This window comes from Falco rusticolus, chromosome 6, assembly GCF_015220075.1.
Source record: "Falco rusticolus isolate bFalRus1 chromosome 6, bFalRus1.pri, whole genome shotgun sequence".
Lineage (NCBI taxonomy): Eukaryota > Metazoa > Chordata > Aves > Falconiformes > Falconidae > Falco > Falco rusticolus.
Window position 1 is genome coordinate 79,056,631 of NC_051192.1, and position 18,086 is coordinate 79,074,716.

General features: G+C 36.1%; 1 protein-coding gene across 49 annotated transcripts in view; it reads left to right on the plus strand.

Moving 5' to 3' along the window:
- The window catches only part of RIMS1 (regulating synaptic membrane exocytosis 1), a 335,409-nt gene that overhangs the window by 177,134 nt on the left and 140,189 nt on the right, over positions 1-18,086 (plus strand). For all 49 annotated transcript variants that reach the window (XR_005104930.1, XM_037392187.1, XM_037392189.1 and 46 more), the window contains 4 exons: positions 5,874-5,941; positions 6,679-6,789; positions 9,637-9,736; positions 13,167-13,290. Coding sequence is in view for 48 of the 49 variants with exons in the window: in XM_037392187.1 (XP_037248084.1) it covers positions 5,874-5,941; positions 6,679-6,789; positions 9,637-9,736; positions 13,167-13,290 (403 nt within the window). In the remaining variant the exon portion in view is untranslated. The remainder of the gene's footprint in view (positions 1-5,873; positions 5,942-6,678; positions 6,790-9,636; positions 9,737-13,166; positions 13,291-18,086) is intronic.

The following is an 18,086-nucleotide window of genomic DNA, read 5'->3' on the forward strand; positions in this document are numbered from 1 at the left end:
GTGTATTGCTTGGTAATGCACCATAGACCCTTTTCCAGTGCTTTTATGTTACTCAGAAATTAAATTAAGATATAGAAAAATTTTGTGTGTTATCATTATGCTAAAATGCCATTGAATTGAGGGAACGATCTGAGAGGCTGGCTCTAGCTTTCAGAGCTACAGGGGTCACAGGCACATGTGCCAAGTCTGTACCCCAAATATGAGTGTGTATGCGTGTATGTATATATATGTTTACATATCTAATAATCTTTATTTGAACTTTGGCATCTTGCAGTATGTTACCATTCAGTGATTAGAACATGTCCCATCAGGGAACTCAAATCCAATGCAGTTATATATTTTTCTGTACAAAAGAAAATCTAAACTTCACAGTCACGTGGTGCATTCTTCCCACATACCACATGAGCCAGCCTGTCCTTGAACTGCATAAATGGTAAAACACAGACCTTGTTCTGTAAGGATTGAAGTTCATAACTGTAGGCATCTGAAATGTGTTGATTTGAGAGCAAGGAGATAATGAACATTTTTGTGAAACTTCCTTTATGAATAGGCAATAGGTAGCTGTTGAATTCTCTGCTTGCCACTTAGATGTGAGGGCTGTCTGTCAAGCCAGGGTACTTGTGTTTTCTGTTTATCTGGTTAGTTATCAGCTTCACTAGAATGTTTTAAACACACATTGTTTATACACTGTATTATTTTTCTGACATGACAAAATGATTATCATCTTTTTTGTTTCTTGGGCATAGAAGTACTTTCTTGCTTAACAATATGACCTGTCGCATCTGTATCACCAGCCAGATGTTTTTGATGGCAATAAGTGTGCTGAAGACATTTACCAACAGCATGCAGAGTGGTCTTCTAACTCTTGAAAACTCAGGCTATGAAGGAGGAAGACAATCACATTGATACATAGAGTTTCTTTACATTGGTTGTAATTTTCTGTAGGTTCATATGTGGCTTCTATTAATTTTTGCCTGGGGAAACAATTGATCATTTCCATGAGATGCTGATCCAGTTCCATGGGAACTGTGGAAAATATAACAGAGGATGTTCCAGGTCTTTGATAAGCTTTATGGTTTGTTTAATACAGGCTATATTTGACTCTAAAAATTAACAAAAGTAAATACATAAATGGCTGTTGCGTGTGTTAGATCCAATCTGACTATATAAAAAGCCAGTTTGCACCATAATTTTAGATGCAGCCTCTGAAAATAATTGTGGAATTTTCTAGTTATGTGATACAACAGCTTTATTCATGAGCAGCTCAATTAAATACCTAACATGGGCTGACTGACTCTTATCATTAGACTGTCTGCTTCTTAAGTAACTGCTGCAAATCTAATGCATCTGGATTTGAGCAAAACACCAGAAGCACATTCTTTGTTGTATATCAGTAGTTTACAAATACAGTCTAGGTGGATTTAGGGAAACATCTTTGGGAATTTTATCTCCAGTATTAAAGACTCCTTGAAAATCAGCATGACTGGTTATACATGATAATGGACTTTCTCATATTTTCTGGTTTTGGCTTTGCAAGAGAGTCAAAGCTGTCATTTTCAGCGCTTCTCAGCTTTGCAGGATCTCACTCGAAATCACAGTATCCCAGAGTAAGCTTTTGGTATGGGTGGTGCTGAAAATGAAGTATTTTTAAGAAAATATTTTTTTGGTGGTGTGAATTTTGCTTTCCCTTTATTTTGAAGACACACATTTTATGGATATAAAAACTATGGCAACTTATTAACAGTTTTACTCTCCATCTGGAAATCTATTGAAGACTGAAAAAGACTTCTTACGGAAAAAAACTTAATACATTGTTGTCTTGTAAAGTAGATTTATGATTATATCCATCTGTGTTCAAGAGTAAAGTAATCGAGCAGCAACGTGTTAATAGGAAAAAATACCTCATTGCTGTCAGGATACAACTTCTGAATTACTCCCTCAGGAAAAAAGGTTTTAGAAGTATATACTTGTTTCACTCCATTGGTTTTAATAAATCATGCATTATAACTGCAAATGCATTTTTGATAATTCGATTTCCAGTTGAAATCCATTTTTGTTTGTTTTAGAAATATATCAGTAATGTACAAAGGTAATGGTGCAGTATAGGTATATTTCATGGGGTCTTACTGTTTTTAAGTTTTTCATGTCTTTATAGCATTGATTAAAAAGTGTTTAAAAGCATGTAAATCCATTATTTGCTTTTAGAAGAGTTGATTTTTTCTCTCCATAATGCTTTAAATTTGTCTTATTTTACTACTTATTTTTAGTGACTCGTACCAGAGGAGGGAGTACTCTATCTATAGGTTTTTTCTGTTTTGAGTTTTGGGTTGTGTGTGTTTGGGTTTTCTTTCCCCAGAAAATCTGAAATTCTGAAACTGCTTTCAGATTGTAAGTTTTTGCATGTTATTTACCTGTTCCTTTATACTACTAGTTCACTGAAATTATTTTCTGTAATTAATCAGTCAGTTCTGGGATATGGCAGTGCAGTAAAGAAGCAGCAATGACAGCACGATGAAGGAGAAATTAATTTTAAAAGTATTTCTGCAGCAGAATATTGAATTGCAAGACCAGTATCAGTGTTGCTGGCATAAAATAGGTTTTAAGCTCATCTGGGGATTTTGTTCCTTTATGTTTTAATTTGTATGTTTTATTCTGTGAGTGTTTATGAATATAGATTAACTGACATTTTCCATTGTAAAACCCTTTTTACAGTTGTAGAGTCAACCAAAAGTTTGCATGCCAGTGGTCTATTTTCTATTGAATTTTAATGGGAATTTAAAAATCAAGCCATTTTTCAAGAGTGTGGACTTTTTTCTCCCCAATTCATGCATTATCACTTTCGGTCAAGATTACTGATTGCCTAGCTGCCTTTATGTCTTCCGAGCGTATCGTACCTGCTCTAGCCCTGTACAGCCAGGTTTGCAGTGCAGTTCCTGCTCTCAGCTTCTGAAAGCAGAGGGCAAAAGGACTGTTGCTGTGCCTGGTTTCAGTGGATGTGGCTGGTGTTCTGGAACTTACCAAAGCGCAGAAGTGATAGGAGGGGTGAAAGGGACAGAAAGGTAAAGGTTTAGGTGTGGGAAGGAGAGCGTAGCAAGGATCTAGCTTAGTATTGAGGGGAAGGCGGGGAAGGAGGGACTAAAGTTCACCAAAGCCAGAAGCAGGAGGCAGAAGTTGGATGATGGCAACAAAACAGACAGGGAAGTAAGACAGCAAGAGGGAGGTAGTTGGTGAGCATGGGAAAATTAGCAGGTTAGCCAAGACAGAAGATGTATGAGAGATCTTGCTACAGCAGGAACTTGGTGGGGAAGGATGGTAGATGCATGAATCAAGAGGTTGTGCATATGCAATAACTGGGAGGAGGAACAGCAAGGAAACTGGGACCCAGAAGCTGGAGACAAAAGAAAGGAAAAAAGAGCAGGGAGCAAGGGGGATAAGAGCGGAAATGTTTTTGAGCACTTGGATACACACACCTGCATAGTGGAGCTGACATTTATTCCTGCTTGAACATTTCTCTGTCGCTGCTGAGGAAATAACATGTGCTTTGCCGATGGCAGGCCAGCTCACACAGGAGACTGTTAAGTCCATGAGTGAAAACTGGAGAGCTCTGTGCCATAGGTCCCAGCTTACTGCCAGCACTTGAGGTAGCCGTCTGGTTCATGGGTTTGTTCCTGTTGCAGTTTCAAAATTTATAAAGGTGGAAGAACTGATGCTAAAACTGAAAGATTTTTAATCTGAATTTAAGCTCTCCAAAACTGCAGAACTGCTGTAGCTAATGCATCCACAAACTGCCTCGTGTGGTTATGCATATGATAATAATAAGCTGTTTAAAAACAAGCTTGAGCATATGATCATGTGGATGGTAAGCTATTAAAGATTTTATGGTTTATAAAGAGTGGTACAACTTGTATTTCATAATGAGCATCTAAAGATTTGTAGAAAAAGGGTCAAAAATAATAAACTCTTCATGTAAGTGTCAGGTTGGGTTTTTTTTGCTAGAAGCATGCTTTGTTTGAGCCTCTATTGGATGCCTATGTGCTAGTAAGATCTAACAGTAGTATTATAGAGATGTGCTTTAGAAAGTAAGATAGTGAAGATGTATTGCGTAGAGTGTACATAATAAATAAGTTTTCTGAAGATGTAGAGCATATTAAGAGTGCTGAGGGTATTGGCAGTAAGTATCTGACTTTAATGATAACATAGGATTTTTACCCAGTGGCTTTTAAACGATCGCTAAGAGTTTGTAAGACTATTGTTAGGAAAGTGTGTGAACCTGTTCTGCAATGAATACTGACACTGGGACATAATAATTTAATTTTTTTTAAAAAAAACACTTGTGAATTCAAAAAGCACTATTATCAAACTGTTCCACTAACATATTTCAAATGACCAACATTCCCTGTCAAAGCAAGGCTGAAAAAATGCCTGAAGTACAGGTATGCGTGTACACCTCAGTAAGAGGTGACTATTTCCTTCAGGGTCTAAAACTCACCTCTGAAGTGATAGTTTAGATTTTGGTTTGGTAGGGGTTTTGTTTGTTTGTCTATTTAATGCCATTGTGAGCTAAATGGCAGAATAATCCTTTCTCAGATAAAATTAAAAAATCTCTTGGTTATTTCAGATCAAGCTTTTATATACTACTGTTATTGTAAGAGAGCATTAGAAAGAGTTTTAATTCTCATTTCTGTTGATGCTATTGCATTTTTGTTAATACACTGTGGCAAATGCCCAAAGGGATGAAATAATGCCAAGGTTCAAAGCTCACAGATATATTCTGTTTAAAGCTAGTGCTAGCACAGAAATCCCTCAGATTTATTCCTCCTGTATCAGTCTCACATTTACCCGTCTTTTGGATCTATTCTAGCCTGCATCATTTTCCTTTGTCCTTCCCAGTATCACCTGCACCCTTCCTCTTCGTAAAGAAAATTGTGCCCTCAATTGCACTGTCCAATATCCTTCCTCTTGCAATTCCTGTCTCATCCTTTCCCTCCTTGGAGTGCACAGTTATATCAGTCCTCTACCACAGACAACTGCCAGTGAAGTTGGTAGGTTTTTTGCTACCAACTCAACCTTCTGCAGATGTAATACATTAAGTCAAACTGTTGGTTTCCTATAGCTTTCCATAAATGCATATATATTCTCGGTGGTGTTATGCTCTGCTGCCTTTTCTCCCAAACCCTACCTGTGATTCCCCTCCTTGGCCAAACAGGCTTGTGGCTTCCAGACCACTGTAATTCATGGGTTTATTCTTTATGTACATTGTATGTAAGTTTGTCCCGAGTAAAATGGAAGACTGCAACCTTACATCTGTTGTTGGTACTATTTGCTTTATTTGTGTGACCATTTTCCCTGGGCTTTATTACCCTTTACCTGTGCTTCTCCTTCTGTAAGGTACCCATTATCACGATATTGATCAACTACTTTGTAGATTCTTGAGTGTGGTTGACAGTTCTGTCCTTAACTATAGCTTAAAGTGCCTATTTTGTGGAGTATTCTCTCATGTCATCATTAGCTGTAGTCCTGTGTGTTTGTTATGGAGACGAGCGGGAGGAGGAGGGCTGTGAATGCAATGCATTGGGGTCCATTCTTGGAAGATGACTGGGCAAAGTAAAAACTAGCCAGAGTGCACAACCAATTCTGAGGTGCAATTCATGAAAAAGCAGAGGTACAATAAATGCATTATTGTGTGGGGTTTTTTTTATATTATTAGACTATATTTTTTCAAGTTGATGTAAGTTAATTTGTATCATAATACAGGTTTTGTATTTGCGGCTTCAAACTATTGCACATTAAAATTCATGCATGCAGAAGTAATCATTCATATATCTTTCTCTGTTTGAGAGATTACACATTTCTTTTTATTCATATTCTTCCAGGTGACTTGGATTACTACTGGCTGGATCCTGCCACGTGGCATAGCAGGGAGACATCCCCTATAAGTTCGGTAAGAAATAGGAAAAAAGATGTTCATAAGTATGAGTTAAAATGTTTGCCAATTATTTCAGTTCAGCATATGTATTTTGTTGTAAAAAAATTTTATACAAATCATATGATAATCTGGTTTATTATATCATGGAAATTGAAACTAGAAAGAAAATGTTATCAAAATGTATACTAGTAAAATTGCCTGGATTTTAAGTTGAATTTAATTCTTTTATAGACATGATGCTAGATTTCATTGCATACCACAAAAGCAGCTGTGAGTTTGATGCTGCTTTGGAAGAGATTAGTGACATTTCGTATTGACTTGGAGTCAGAAACGATCATTTGGATTTTTATTATATAGTGGACCCATACAGTAGAGCTGTATAACGTGTATTATTCTAAAGAGCAGTATTCATGAATGTGCTTTTCAGGGTTGTGGAATTTAACAGTAAATGTTTAATTTTATTACATAACGTATGCTTTAAATGTTTAATTGTATTACACTTTGAATTGTATTATAATTCTACCTGCAGACTTAGTGCTGAGATTTTTTTACGGTGATCATAATTATTTAATGAAGCCAGAGTCCAAACAGATACAATAACAGAAAGATCGGGTACAATATAAAACACAACTGAAGAATGATTGTGTCTACTGTGACATAACAATTCAGAAATGTTATTGATTTATAAATGCGCCTCTAAATACAGGAAGATGGTTGCACTTCTTTAATTCCACTGCTTGTTTTTTTAACAGCATCCTGTAACATGGCAGCCTTCTAAAGAGGGAGATCGCTTAATTGGGCGTGTTATTCTTAACAAGAGAACAACCATGCCAAAAGAATCAGGTGCATTACTTGGGCTAAAAGTAAGTATTACATGATTTATGTGTTAAATGGAAGAATCTTCCACTGACCTTGGTCCTAGAGCCTAACACATTAAATCAGAGGACTCTCCAATTATACGGGTATTTGACAAAAATGTGTTCCTCATTTTACTAAATTTTAAGTTATACAGATAAATTAAGAATGTAAAAGTATTTAGTCCTTCTATGCAGTCTTCCACTTGTCCATGGCAAAGAAACTGTACCGTTTTGATTAAAAAGCGTATGTTTATTTAGTTTCCTGTCTGCAAGACATGTTTTGTACTCTGCAATGAACTGGTGGAGTCCTGCCTTTTCTAGCTCTACTGTTTGCATTTCAGTCAATAAATTCATCTCATAATCCACATACATAAATGTCATCTGGATGCAATTGTTTACAAGGTCGGTGTTTAAAAAGTCCATACAGACGTTTGGAAGCAGAAATTTTGTAGAATGAAACTAGACAGTTACACAAAAAAAATGCATTAAAACCTCATAAAGCACAGTAGAGATTATATTAAATGTAATTCCCGTTAATGCACTGCTCCAAAATTAAGACATTGGCAATACTGTCTGGTTGATTTAAATCCCTAAATGAGTTGTTTGTAGCGGACTTTTAAGTTCATGTCCTTAAATTGCCAGAGCACTTAAAAGAGTGAGTGCTACTTCTGAAGCTGCTACAGAGTACAGTGTGCTAGTTCCAGAATTTATCTCTCCTATTTTTAGCTATACGGAGCTCCAAAGATGATGGAAATAATATAATTTTGATGTCTTCCTCTCCCCGCTGAGAACAACAGAAACAATGCAAAATATAAAACATTCCCATCCACTTAAGACTGTCTACTTCAAAGGGCAGTGACACTGAACCGCTCCCTGCGTATAGTTGTTTGGTAGTTCAGTCCCTCACATGTGACAGAGATGTGAGTTGTTGGTTGTGCTCATCATGGTGGGCATTAAATCAGGAAAGAACCTTGTGGCCTTGGTAATGTCATGTCCTGGGTAAGAGCCATTTATCCACCTTGAAGTGAGATAGTGTGGTGTGGGAATACAGAAGATGAGAACAGCTTCACTCTACTAAATAACTAGTAGTATGTAGTGCAAGGCTGATTTTTGCTGGCAGCAAGCATTTTTTCTTTTTTTTTTTTTTTTAATATGTGAGAAAAAAGGTTGATCCTAGTAGGAAGTATAGCTTGGAGAGCTTCTCTTCAATTATACAAGTTTCCATTTTGTATGAAATGAACTAAGGCCCACAATGATAAATTTAACACATTATCTTATGACAACCTTGTTGGTGGGTAGGTTTCTGGATCTTCTTGGAAATATATCTGTATTAAAGCTCCTACTAGTTATTGTGATTACAACATGGGGAAATAATACCTAATGACCAGCATTACACTGTTTTGTTTTACTATAAAACTCCAAGGATACTCCTGACAAAAAAAAAAAAAACCCAAAAAAAAACCCAAAACCAAACCTCCCCCCCCAAAAAAAAAACCCAAACAACAAAATCCAAAAAACCTGACTGGAGAGAGTAAGGCAGCTAAGGAAAATAGCAAGTCAGTAAAAGTACATTTTCTTGGTTTATATTTTATTAAAAAATCTAATCTCTTAAGAGCATCTTTTTCCCCCCTCATTTTCCTGATCTCTGTATCATGCAGACTTCAAAGATAGCTCTCTTCAGTTCTGTTTTTGACCATGAGCCAGCAGTGTGCCCTGGTGGCCAGGAAGGGCAACGGTGTCCTGGGGTGCATTAGGAGCAGCGTGGCCAGCAGGTCGAGGGAGGTGATCCTGCCCCTCTGCTCTGCCCTGGTGAGGCTGCTGCATGAGTCCTGTGTCCAGTTCTGGCCTCGTAGTTCAGGAGAGACAGGGAACTGCTGGAGAGGGCCCAGCAGAGGGCTACAAGATAATTAGGGGACTGGAGCATCTCCCTTCTGAGGAAGGTCTGAGAGAGCTGGGCCTGTGTAGCCTCGAGAAGAGAAGACTGAGAGTCCACAAATTCCTTAAGGACAACAGGGCCAAACTCTTTTTAGTGGTGCCCAGCGACAGGACAAGGGGCAACGGGCACAAACTGCAACACAAGAAGTTCCTTCTGAATATGAGGAAGAACTTCTTTATCTTGAGGGTGGCAGAGCACTGGAACAGGCTGCCCGGTAAGGTTGTGGAGTCTCCTTCTCTGGAGACATTCAAAACCTGCCTAGATGCGATGCCGTGCAGCCTGCTCTAGGTGAACCTGCTTTAGAAGGAGGGTTGGACTACATGATCTCCAGAGGTCTCTTCCAACCCTGACCATTCTGTGATTCTGTTTAACAAAATCCAGAAGTTGCTGTTTTGTCCTGTCATGTGCTTGGCTGCGAGGACCTGGGTTTTAGCAGTAGCAATGTTCTTGTGAACTGTTTGCCTATGTTTCATAGGAGTGTATTTGATAAGTTTTAAATTGTTGTACCAGTTGCATTTCGGATTTTTGAATGTTTGATTTGATGTGCACTTGCAATTTAAACTTAAAGACATGACAGACAACTGTATGCAAAAAGTATATTTTGTATTAAGAATAATTCTTTCTGCAGCAAATTTTGATACTTGGAAAACTGCGTAAGATTGAGGAGTCAAACACATTAAAAGGAATATCCATTTTATTCATTCTGTGTCAGCTTTACTTCTTTTCAAGTAGATCTGGCCTTTTTCTGTATTTACCTTTGTCTTTAGCCTCTGTGAAGCCTGAATTGCCAATAGATTTGCTTATGCATATTTAGGTTTAATTTTAAAAATAATGTGAAAACTGATCAGTCTATGTATTTATGCTTTATATGATGTCTGGTTTGAGGCTTGAAAACTCACAAATTTATGATTAACCAGGTTGTTGGAGGAAAAATGACAGAATTAGGACGACTTGGTGCCTTCATTACCAAAGTGAAGAAAGGTAGCTTGGCTGATGTGGTGGGGCATCTCAGAGCAGGTAAATTAATCAGCTGTATAAAATATATTGTCTTTTAATTATGGCTTTTTTAATGCAGCTCTTAAATTATCTTAACATTGGTTATGTGATATGTTAATAATTTTTAAATACAGTACAATACTGTATTGTTATTTTAGAATGCCACAGTTGTCTACATTTCTAATTTATTATTAACTCCAATCGCTTGGATGTATGAGCAGAATTCAACGTTGATGCCGTGTGTGTCAGGACTGAATGTCACTGGTAAGTTTTTGTTTGCTAGCTCAGAAGCTGCTTGTTACACTCTACAGAAGCAATGCAAACATTTTTTAAAACTTTTGAGTTGTGGCAAAAAACCCTCACTACAGTTATTTTGCTTGTACTATAGTGTCACCTGAAGAATGATGCACTGTGTACACAATGGGCTTTATTAGTGCTTCTTTCAGTGTGAAATGTTGCAAGTAAAAATGGATAACCCAAGCAAATGGTCTTAAAATATTTTGTTTATGTAAGATGTTTATATTGCACCTACAAATAAGTGTCTGTGCCGTTGGCACTTTTCAGGCTTCTAAGTGAAGCGAGAACTATGCACAGCAGTTGGTTTTCAAAGTTACTTCTTAGCAGTTTATATTTTTACCATGGCTCTAAGCAACTTCTTTCCAAATGTTGTCTTAGCAAACAAAGTCTATGCAGTGCCTTCTTAGCAATCCAGAAGCTCAGATGACAACTAGTATTAATTTAGGACAATTGCATAAAGCAAATATTAATAAAGAAGTGAAAAAGATGATGAGTATCTAAAAATATCCTACTTTGTTTTGGCATTTGTAATTCTTCTTTTTACGAAGTCAATATACATGGGGTTGATAGCACTAATTATTATATTCGTATTCATTTATAGATGTTAACTGCATATTGTAATTACAGAAAAAAAGTTTCTCTCCACTAATCTTGAACTATTTGGATTGAAAGATTACATTTCTAGTGTCTGGTCTAGGTTTTATTTTAAGTCAAAACTATTTTCATTTTCTAAAAATAGTTTTAGAGCCAAAATAATTTCACAGAAAAAATACAGTTTTGCACATTTTCAATAAATGAAAATCTATTCATCCTATTGTATGGGATGAAAACATACCAAAAGGCTATGGATGAGTCCACGCTTATTTTGTCTTTATGAAAAACCTCCAAAATGTGGCTAGTTGATAAATCTTTTGAGTGATTGCATAAACCTCATAAACTGTAAAACAAAGGCAAATATGAAGTCTTGCATCAGGAACAGAATAACCCAGTGCAACAGTAAGCGCTAGAAGCCAATCAGCTGGAAAGCAGCTTGACAGAAAAGTGTCTGGAGGTGCTGGAGTGCAGTAAGTTGAACATGAGTCAGCAAAGCGCGCTTGCAGCAAACACCAGTCATGTACAGGGTGTATTAGCAGGACTGTTGCCAGCAGGCTGAGAAAGGCAGTAGCTGCTCTCTGTTCAGTGCTAATGAGGGTGTATCTGGAGGCCTGTGTCCAATTTGGGTTCCTCTAGTACAAGTTATACCGACAAAGTGGCCCAGATTGGGCAGAGGGATAGAATGTTGATGAAGGGTCTGGAGCATATGGTATATAAGAAGCTGAGAGAACTGGATTTGTTCAGACTGGCGAAGAAAAGAGTATGGGAGGGTATAACTCTTGGTTTTACCTGGCTAATTCTTGTTTTTATGTGGCTAATGGGAGGCTGTAGGAAATCCAGAGCCAAATTGTTCTCAGAGGTGCACAGTGATCACACAAGAAGCAGTGTGCACAAGCTGGAATGAGGGAGATCCTGTTTATGAAAATTCTTTTTCTCTTGTATCTAGAGAGGATAGTTAAGGTTTGGAAGAGGTTGCCTAGAGGAGGTGTTGCAATTCCTTCCTTTGAGATGTCCAAATCTCATCTGGTCAAATCCCTGAGCAACCTGGTCTATCCCTTGTTGTTGGGCCTGTTTTGAGCAGGGGTTGGAACTAGCTGAACCCCAAAGATATCCCATAAGGTGAACTACTATTTTAGAAATCAATATAAAAAAATGTAGAGATTGCAGTATAAGTCTGAAAACTTTCTGTCTCTGCTGGACATGCATCGGTAAGTGGGGGTAAGTGCAAGATGCATTAATATTCCTTTCTAGAGGCATCTTAGATATCCTGGGCTATATATGCCTTACAAGCTGAATTAGCGCCATAAGGGTGCAGGTGTCTTGTAGGTTCTGCCAGCCGGCTTTTTGCAGATACCTTGTTTAACCTAAACGTTCACAGGGTGAGGTGTCTAATTGACTTCCAACTCTGGGCTGCTACAGTGGGACTTCAGGGAGTTTGTCTCATCTGAATTTGTAGCAGTGTGTCATAGAATGGTTGAAGTGGGCAGGGACCTCTTGAGATCTCTAGTCCAACCCCACTGCTTATGCAGGGTCAGCTAGAGCGGGTTGCACAGGACCATGCCCAGTTGGCTTGTGCATATGGCCAAGTTTTGAGTAACTGGATGGTGTTTTCCTGTTTCAATGCCTGTCACTGAGACCAGAAATCCACATGTAAGCCTTATAGACATCATCGTAGATGAAAGACGCAATGTAAAAGGGTCAAAAAGATCAAGAAGTGTACAAGCGGAGGAGAAGCCAGCAGCTGAAGGGTTGTTCCTGACCAAATCTGATAACATAAAATCATTGCCAATAAAGACTGGCATCAGATAGTAGTTCTTAAGTTTTGACTGCTGTATATGATGGGGTATAGGAGTGTAAACATACAGTATGGTTCCTGCAGTTTAATTTATATATTGATCTTTAGAAAGTACAGTACAAGATTTTCAGCTTTTTTTATAGTAAGGCCAAAATACAATTTAATGTATATACTATTTAAATTCGAGAAATGACAAGCTGAAAAATGAAAGTTTTCTAGATAACTTCCACATGCTGTTTTCCTTTCTCTCCCAGTAGCATCTTTAGGAGATAGTGACTCATTCCTTGCTTTTATTTTTGGTTTGTTTGACACACACACTGTTGCCAGTGAAGACTGTCTTTTGTAGAGAAATCAAAATGCATAGTATATAAATTGTAATAAAATGTCATGGTTTTTAAAGGCTTAACAGTAGGTATTTATGGTTTTCATTTTTGAAGATTAACCTGTTTTCAAAGTTTATTACCAGTAGTTAATAAAGGATCTTTTAAAAATACTTTCATTTCATAGCACAATAACAGGTCCTGTATTATTTTGGAAATACTTAGTGTATTTGCACAAGTGGTTTCTTTAATATGATTTGTGTGTACAAATTGTAGCTGTGTTCTGATAAAGGAGCTTTGATCGTGTCTCAAAAGCCTCTTGGGTTTCAACACAGCTTTTTAATTGATTTTGGGCAATATTACTTGTTTATATAGGTTTTAGAAATGTTATGCACTTCTTTGTAAAAGAATATGGAAATGAGATAAACTTCTCTTTAAATTCAAGGGGATGAAGTTCTAGAATGGAATGGTAAACCCTTGCCTGGAGCTACAAATGAAGAAGTTTACAACATTATTTTGGAATCAAAATCAGAACCTCAAGTTGAAATTATTGTTTCAAGGCCTATTGGGTAAGGCTAAAGATCTGCTTCTTAAGCACAGTTATTACTTCTACTAATGGGACTCTTAAAGGGACTATTTGTGGGTTCATTATTTTTTACGTCTTAGTAATGGAATATGATTCACTTTGTATTATTGATGTTCTGTATATTCCATCTTCAGTGCTATTTACAATCTTGGATATTTGCAGTGATGTTGTAACAAGGTTTTTGCCAAGTAGCAAAGGAAAAATGGTGGATCAAGGGGACCTGTGCATGAGAAAAATCTGGTTTTCAGACTTATAGCTTCACTGAATCAGAATAACAAGTATTCATGAGTAGAAGGAAGCATCAGCAAACTTTGAGCATTGCAGGATTTTAATAAGTCAATGTTAGCAGGATTTTTCACAGGCCTTCTTTAAAAAGCTAAAAAAAGGAAAGGAAAAGGAAAACTTTCAACTGAAAAGACTCTATTTAGCCTGATATTGTCATCAAAATCAAAAGTGAAAACAAAAAGTTTTATCAAAAATAAGCATTAAAATGTTATGTTTATAATCTTAACTTTTTTTTTTTATTATTATAAATCCAGGTTTGGCATTTTGTGAAATGCTTATATTCTTGATTTTCTTTAGAAAGATCATAAAATCTGTTTGAATTGATAAAGAGTAGTTGGGTTGGCTCTGCATTTGTCACAATTGTTTCAGTGATATTCTACACTCCTTCCCCAAACACGACTTTTGAGACTGTTTTGAGCTAAGTTTTACAGGTTTGAATATGAATCATATATCATGAATTCACATTTATATTGTGGAACAGTCACATGATTAACAATTAAAAGTGACTCTTGGCTAGTTTAAAAACAATAACTAGAAGGATTTAAATCTCTCTGTGGTTTGTCACCTTTCCAAATTTCATGTACACTGACTATAAGACTCTAAATACCACTGTCTTGTAGGAGATGGCAAACTGTTTCCTCATTATGAATGCATGATTGTTTCATTTTGAATGTGCTAGTTTTCATCCCAATAATAATTTTTCTCTGCCTCAAATATGATAAGCTTTCAGTTTTAGATACAAAAAATATTAATTTTCTTTCTAAAACATTCTTTTACATTTATTTCATATCAGCTTTTGATTTTTTGATTTTGCCTATACTGTGCAAGTGTAGCTATATTTTGCTAATGGGTTCAGCCTTTTTAATAGCAATCACTATTAAAAATACTTAAATAAAATTAACATTTGTTGCTAATGCCAGTTATGAGTTTGACCTTCTAATGGAAAATGAAAGCTTGATTCAATAATGGTGGTTGTTAAAGGCTAAAATTACCATCCAGATGGAGACTGTGGGGGAGTAGAAACCTTATTTTACGTTCTTCATTTGGATAAATTAGGAGACATTCCTGACTTGAAGTTGCAGAATTCAGTCCCATGTCTTTGTAATTAAAAATAAAATGCCATAAGGAGATTTTTGGAAGTCTAATTTTTATGTTTAGATCACCAGAAAAGGAATATGTTGAGACTGGACCTGACTTGAACTCCATGTCTCAATTGAAGAAAACCTGAAAACTGATTTGTACACCTGATGTAGTAGCAATGTGCTAGATTAGTATTTTAAATAATAAGCTTTAGAAATATTTATTGCCATCAGTATGTTTGCAAATGTTGTGTATCCTTGAACTTTCAAGATAATTTTATTATTAAACCAATTTATATATTTTAGTTTATGAATTTGATAAATCTAATCACTTCAAAAAACAAAGTAAAAGGTGACCACATCCCAGTGACATATTCATGAGGAAAAATCGAGGGAAAATACCGACAACTGTTTAACTGAGGCATCGGAAATGAAGTACATTAAAAATCAAAGAATGTTTCTGAATCTGAGCAGTGAATTTTACACTTTAAAAAGTACACCTACAGATAGTGCCAATAAAATGTGAAGTTTTGCTTTCAATGATCCTTGTGTTTTTTTCCCAGACATAGGCAAAAATAGAGCACATCAGATTGTGCTTTTATTTTGAGATAAATGGAGTGTTGGCATGGAAGTTTTTACATGCTGTAATAATGCTATTCTTGCAGAGCTGTGTCTTGATTGATTATTTTCTTTTTTAGAAGAACAAATAAATATCCCAGAGTGACTAAAGCCTATAAATTTGAAATGTAAAGATATTTCCTTTTTCCAGTGGTAATGTGTGAAAGTCCTGTTTGTATCAAATTGGGATTTACCTCTTTGTCTTCTTAAAAGAACAAAAACTGTTAGACATTGTATAACAAAGGAAATCCTGATATTAGTTAACGAAAAAGAACATTCTGCATAGGATTTTCTTTCTTTCTTTCTTTTTTTTTTTTAATAATTATAGTTGTTATCTATGTAAATTGTGTTACATAATGGGAAACGGTTTGCTTGCATTAACAGATTATTTTTTCCCCCTCTATCTTCTTCTTGTCTTATTATCCAAATTATTGATTTTGTGATTGTTCCAAATTCATGACAGGAATTCTGTTTAATCCAACGAATCTGGTATATCAAAGTTTTGTGTCTACTTCAGGTGCTGACTCAGCAAAATTGAAGCTGCTTGATATAGCATTAAGTGGTAATCCATTACACCTAAAATTCCTGTGAGGAAATAGGTTCCAGAAAGACCTGAAAATTGCTATTTCGACTGCATAATTTAGGTGTTTTCATCTCTCAGTATTAATAATGCAAATAATGTACTAGCACTGTTAATGGTCTCCATTTAAAAAGTCCTAGTATATTAGATCTAAAAAGCCGAAATATGACACAGTTTAGCTTAAGTGAATAATGTGAGGACTGTAAGCTCACAAATTAGACTGCCCACAAATTACTTTGCCAGTTACAAAACTGGTGTCTAAACGATTTGCTCAGCCTTGTAAATTTGGATTTCTGTGTCTACCAGCAAATGTAATTTTGAGTAATGGATAATTGTAGGATGTTTTTTAGAGAAAAATGTGAAATATGTAACACTATTAGCAGATGAAGGCATAACAATAAACAGTATAACCACAATAGTATTGTGAAAACTCCATAGAAACTAATTGATGCTAATGCTAATGATTGCAATACAAGGTAGATAAGAAACCTATAAAAACTAGAGTTAATGGGTTGGCTATCTAAATATGAGGGGAAGAATTACCTATGAATATGCATACAGCGTGATAGGTGGTTAACATAGGACAACGTAGAAAATCCTCTGATGATGCTTTTTGGAGAAGAAACCTGGCATGGTAACTAACTCACCGTTTCTTGTGTGCTTGGGTGATCTCTATGGGACAGTGCAGGTAAAACAAATGTTTTTTCAATTGTCTCTTCTTTGTCAGATGCTAGCTATCTTTGCTTGGATTGCCACAGATAATATTCCTGTAATTGTTGTTTCACTGGTGTGATTCAGGTCCTCTGTCTGGGCAATGCTACTGTTGTGTATCTGGGCAATGCTACTGTTGTGTATCACAAGGTTCTCACAAGGAGGTTGAACCTCCATCAGAAACCAGACAGTACTGAATTCTAGAGTCACTCGAAGAATGTAATTAGTGAAAACGGCAGGTTGATCTACAGGTTCTGATGGGAAGGAATGGTTTTGGAAACAGGAGGATAAGCATCGGGCACAAACACTCAGAAAATGTTGATAATTCTGTAGGGTTTAGAGGATCATGCTTCTGTCCCTAAAGCAACCTAAAAATGTGTGGGTTACAACCACATTTGAATTTGCCTTGTCTTCAGTGACCAAACTCTTGACTATAGCCCTCGGAGAAATCATAGGTGTTCCTGCGTTTTACAAAATAATGATCATTACAAGCCATATCTGCACAGAGTAGTCTCAACCTAAGGTATGGTTTGGTTTAATTAATGTATTAATTGAGGTGTGGAAGAATCAGACATAAGATAATTACATGTAACATCACATAAGGCCACAGAATACCTTTGCCTTCCAAGGCAGAGATAGAAAGACAAAGTTTGATGTGGGCAACTTTTTACTGGATGTATGTCTGTCATTACTTTTCTGATGTTCACATTGCTCCAAAAGGGGAGAAAAATTTTATTACTATTTTAAATAAGTGGTTGTGCAACTTCTTACTTTTTTTTTTACCATTTGCTTTGACTACTTTAGTTTTGAACCTTTTAAGTCATGAGCTGCTGTTTCTTCTGAAGAGCTTTTTTGTAAATCATAGTGTCAGAATATTTTCTGCAATTGAAAAAAAAAATCAGGCTAGATAAGACTCATTTTCCTGCATAACAAGTTTTAGATTATAGTTTCTTTTAAGAATTTTCATTCTTTAATTAACATGCCAACATTTTTAAAAATAGCACTCATGCATTTGATAAAACCTAGTATACCGCTTATTCTTCTCGTGTGCATGTAATATTTCAGAAATAATTAGGTATACTGATTTGTTGAATTTGTAAGAAATTCATATATAGACAGAAACATAGCTTTAAATTACTTCATGTACATTCTGAAATCAGTAGCAGAAAGTGGAACTGTTACAGAGCTTGTTAGAATACTCTGCCACAAGTTTGGTCATCAGTACTATATTACATTCTTTTCTTTTTGTGTCTTGTGATTTGGTGTGGAGCTGTACTTAAGATAAATAAATTAGGGTTGAGATTTCCTAGCAACAGGTTATATATATGCACACATGTATACACATAGATACACATGCGTTATATATTTATATAAAATATATATATTTTAAAAGAAAACCAGAAAGCTGTCCATTGTGCTATAAAGTTTTAAGGATTTAAAATAAAAATTCTACTGCAAGCCATGTATTTTTTCTGGAATTGAAATTTATGTTCTGTTTTCCACTGT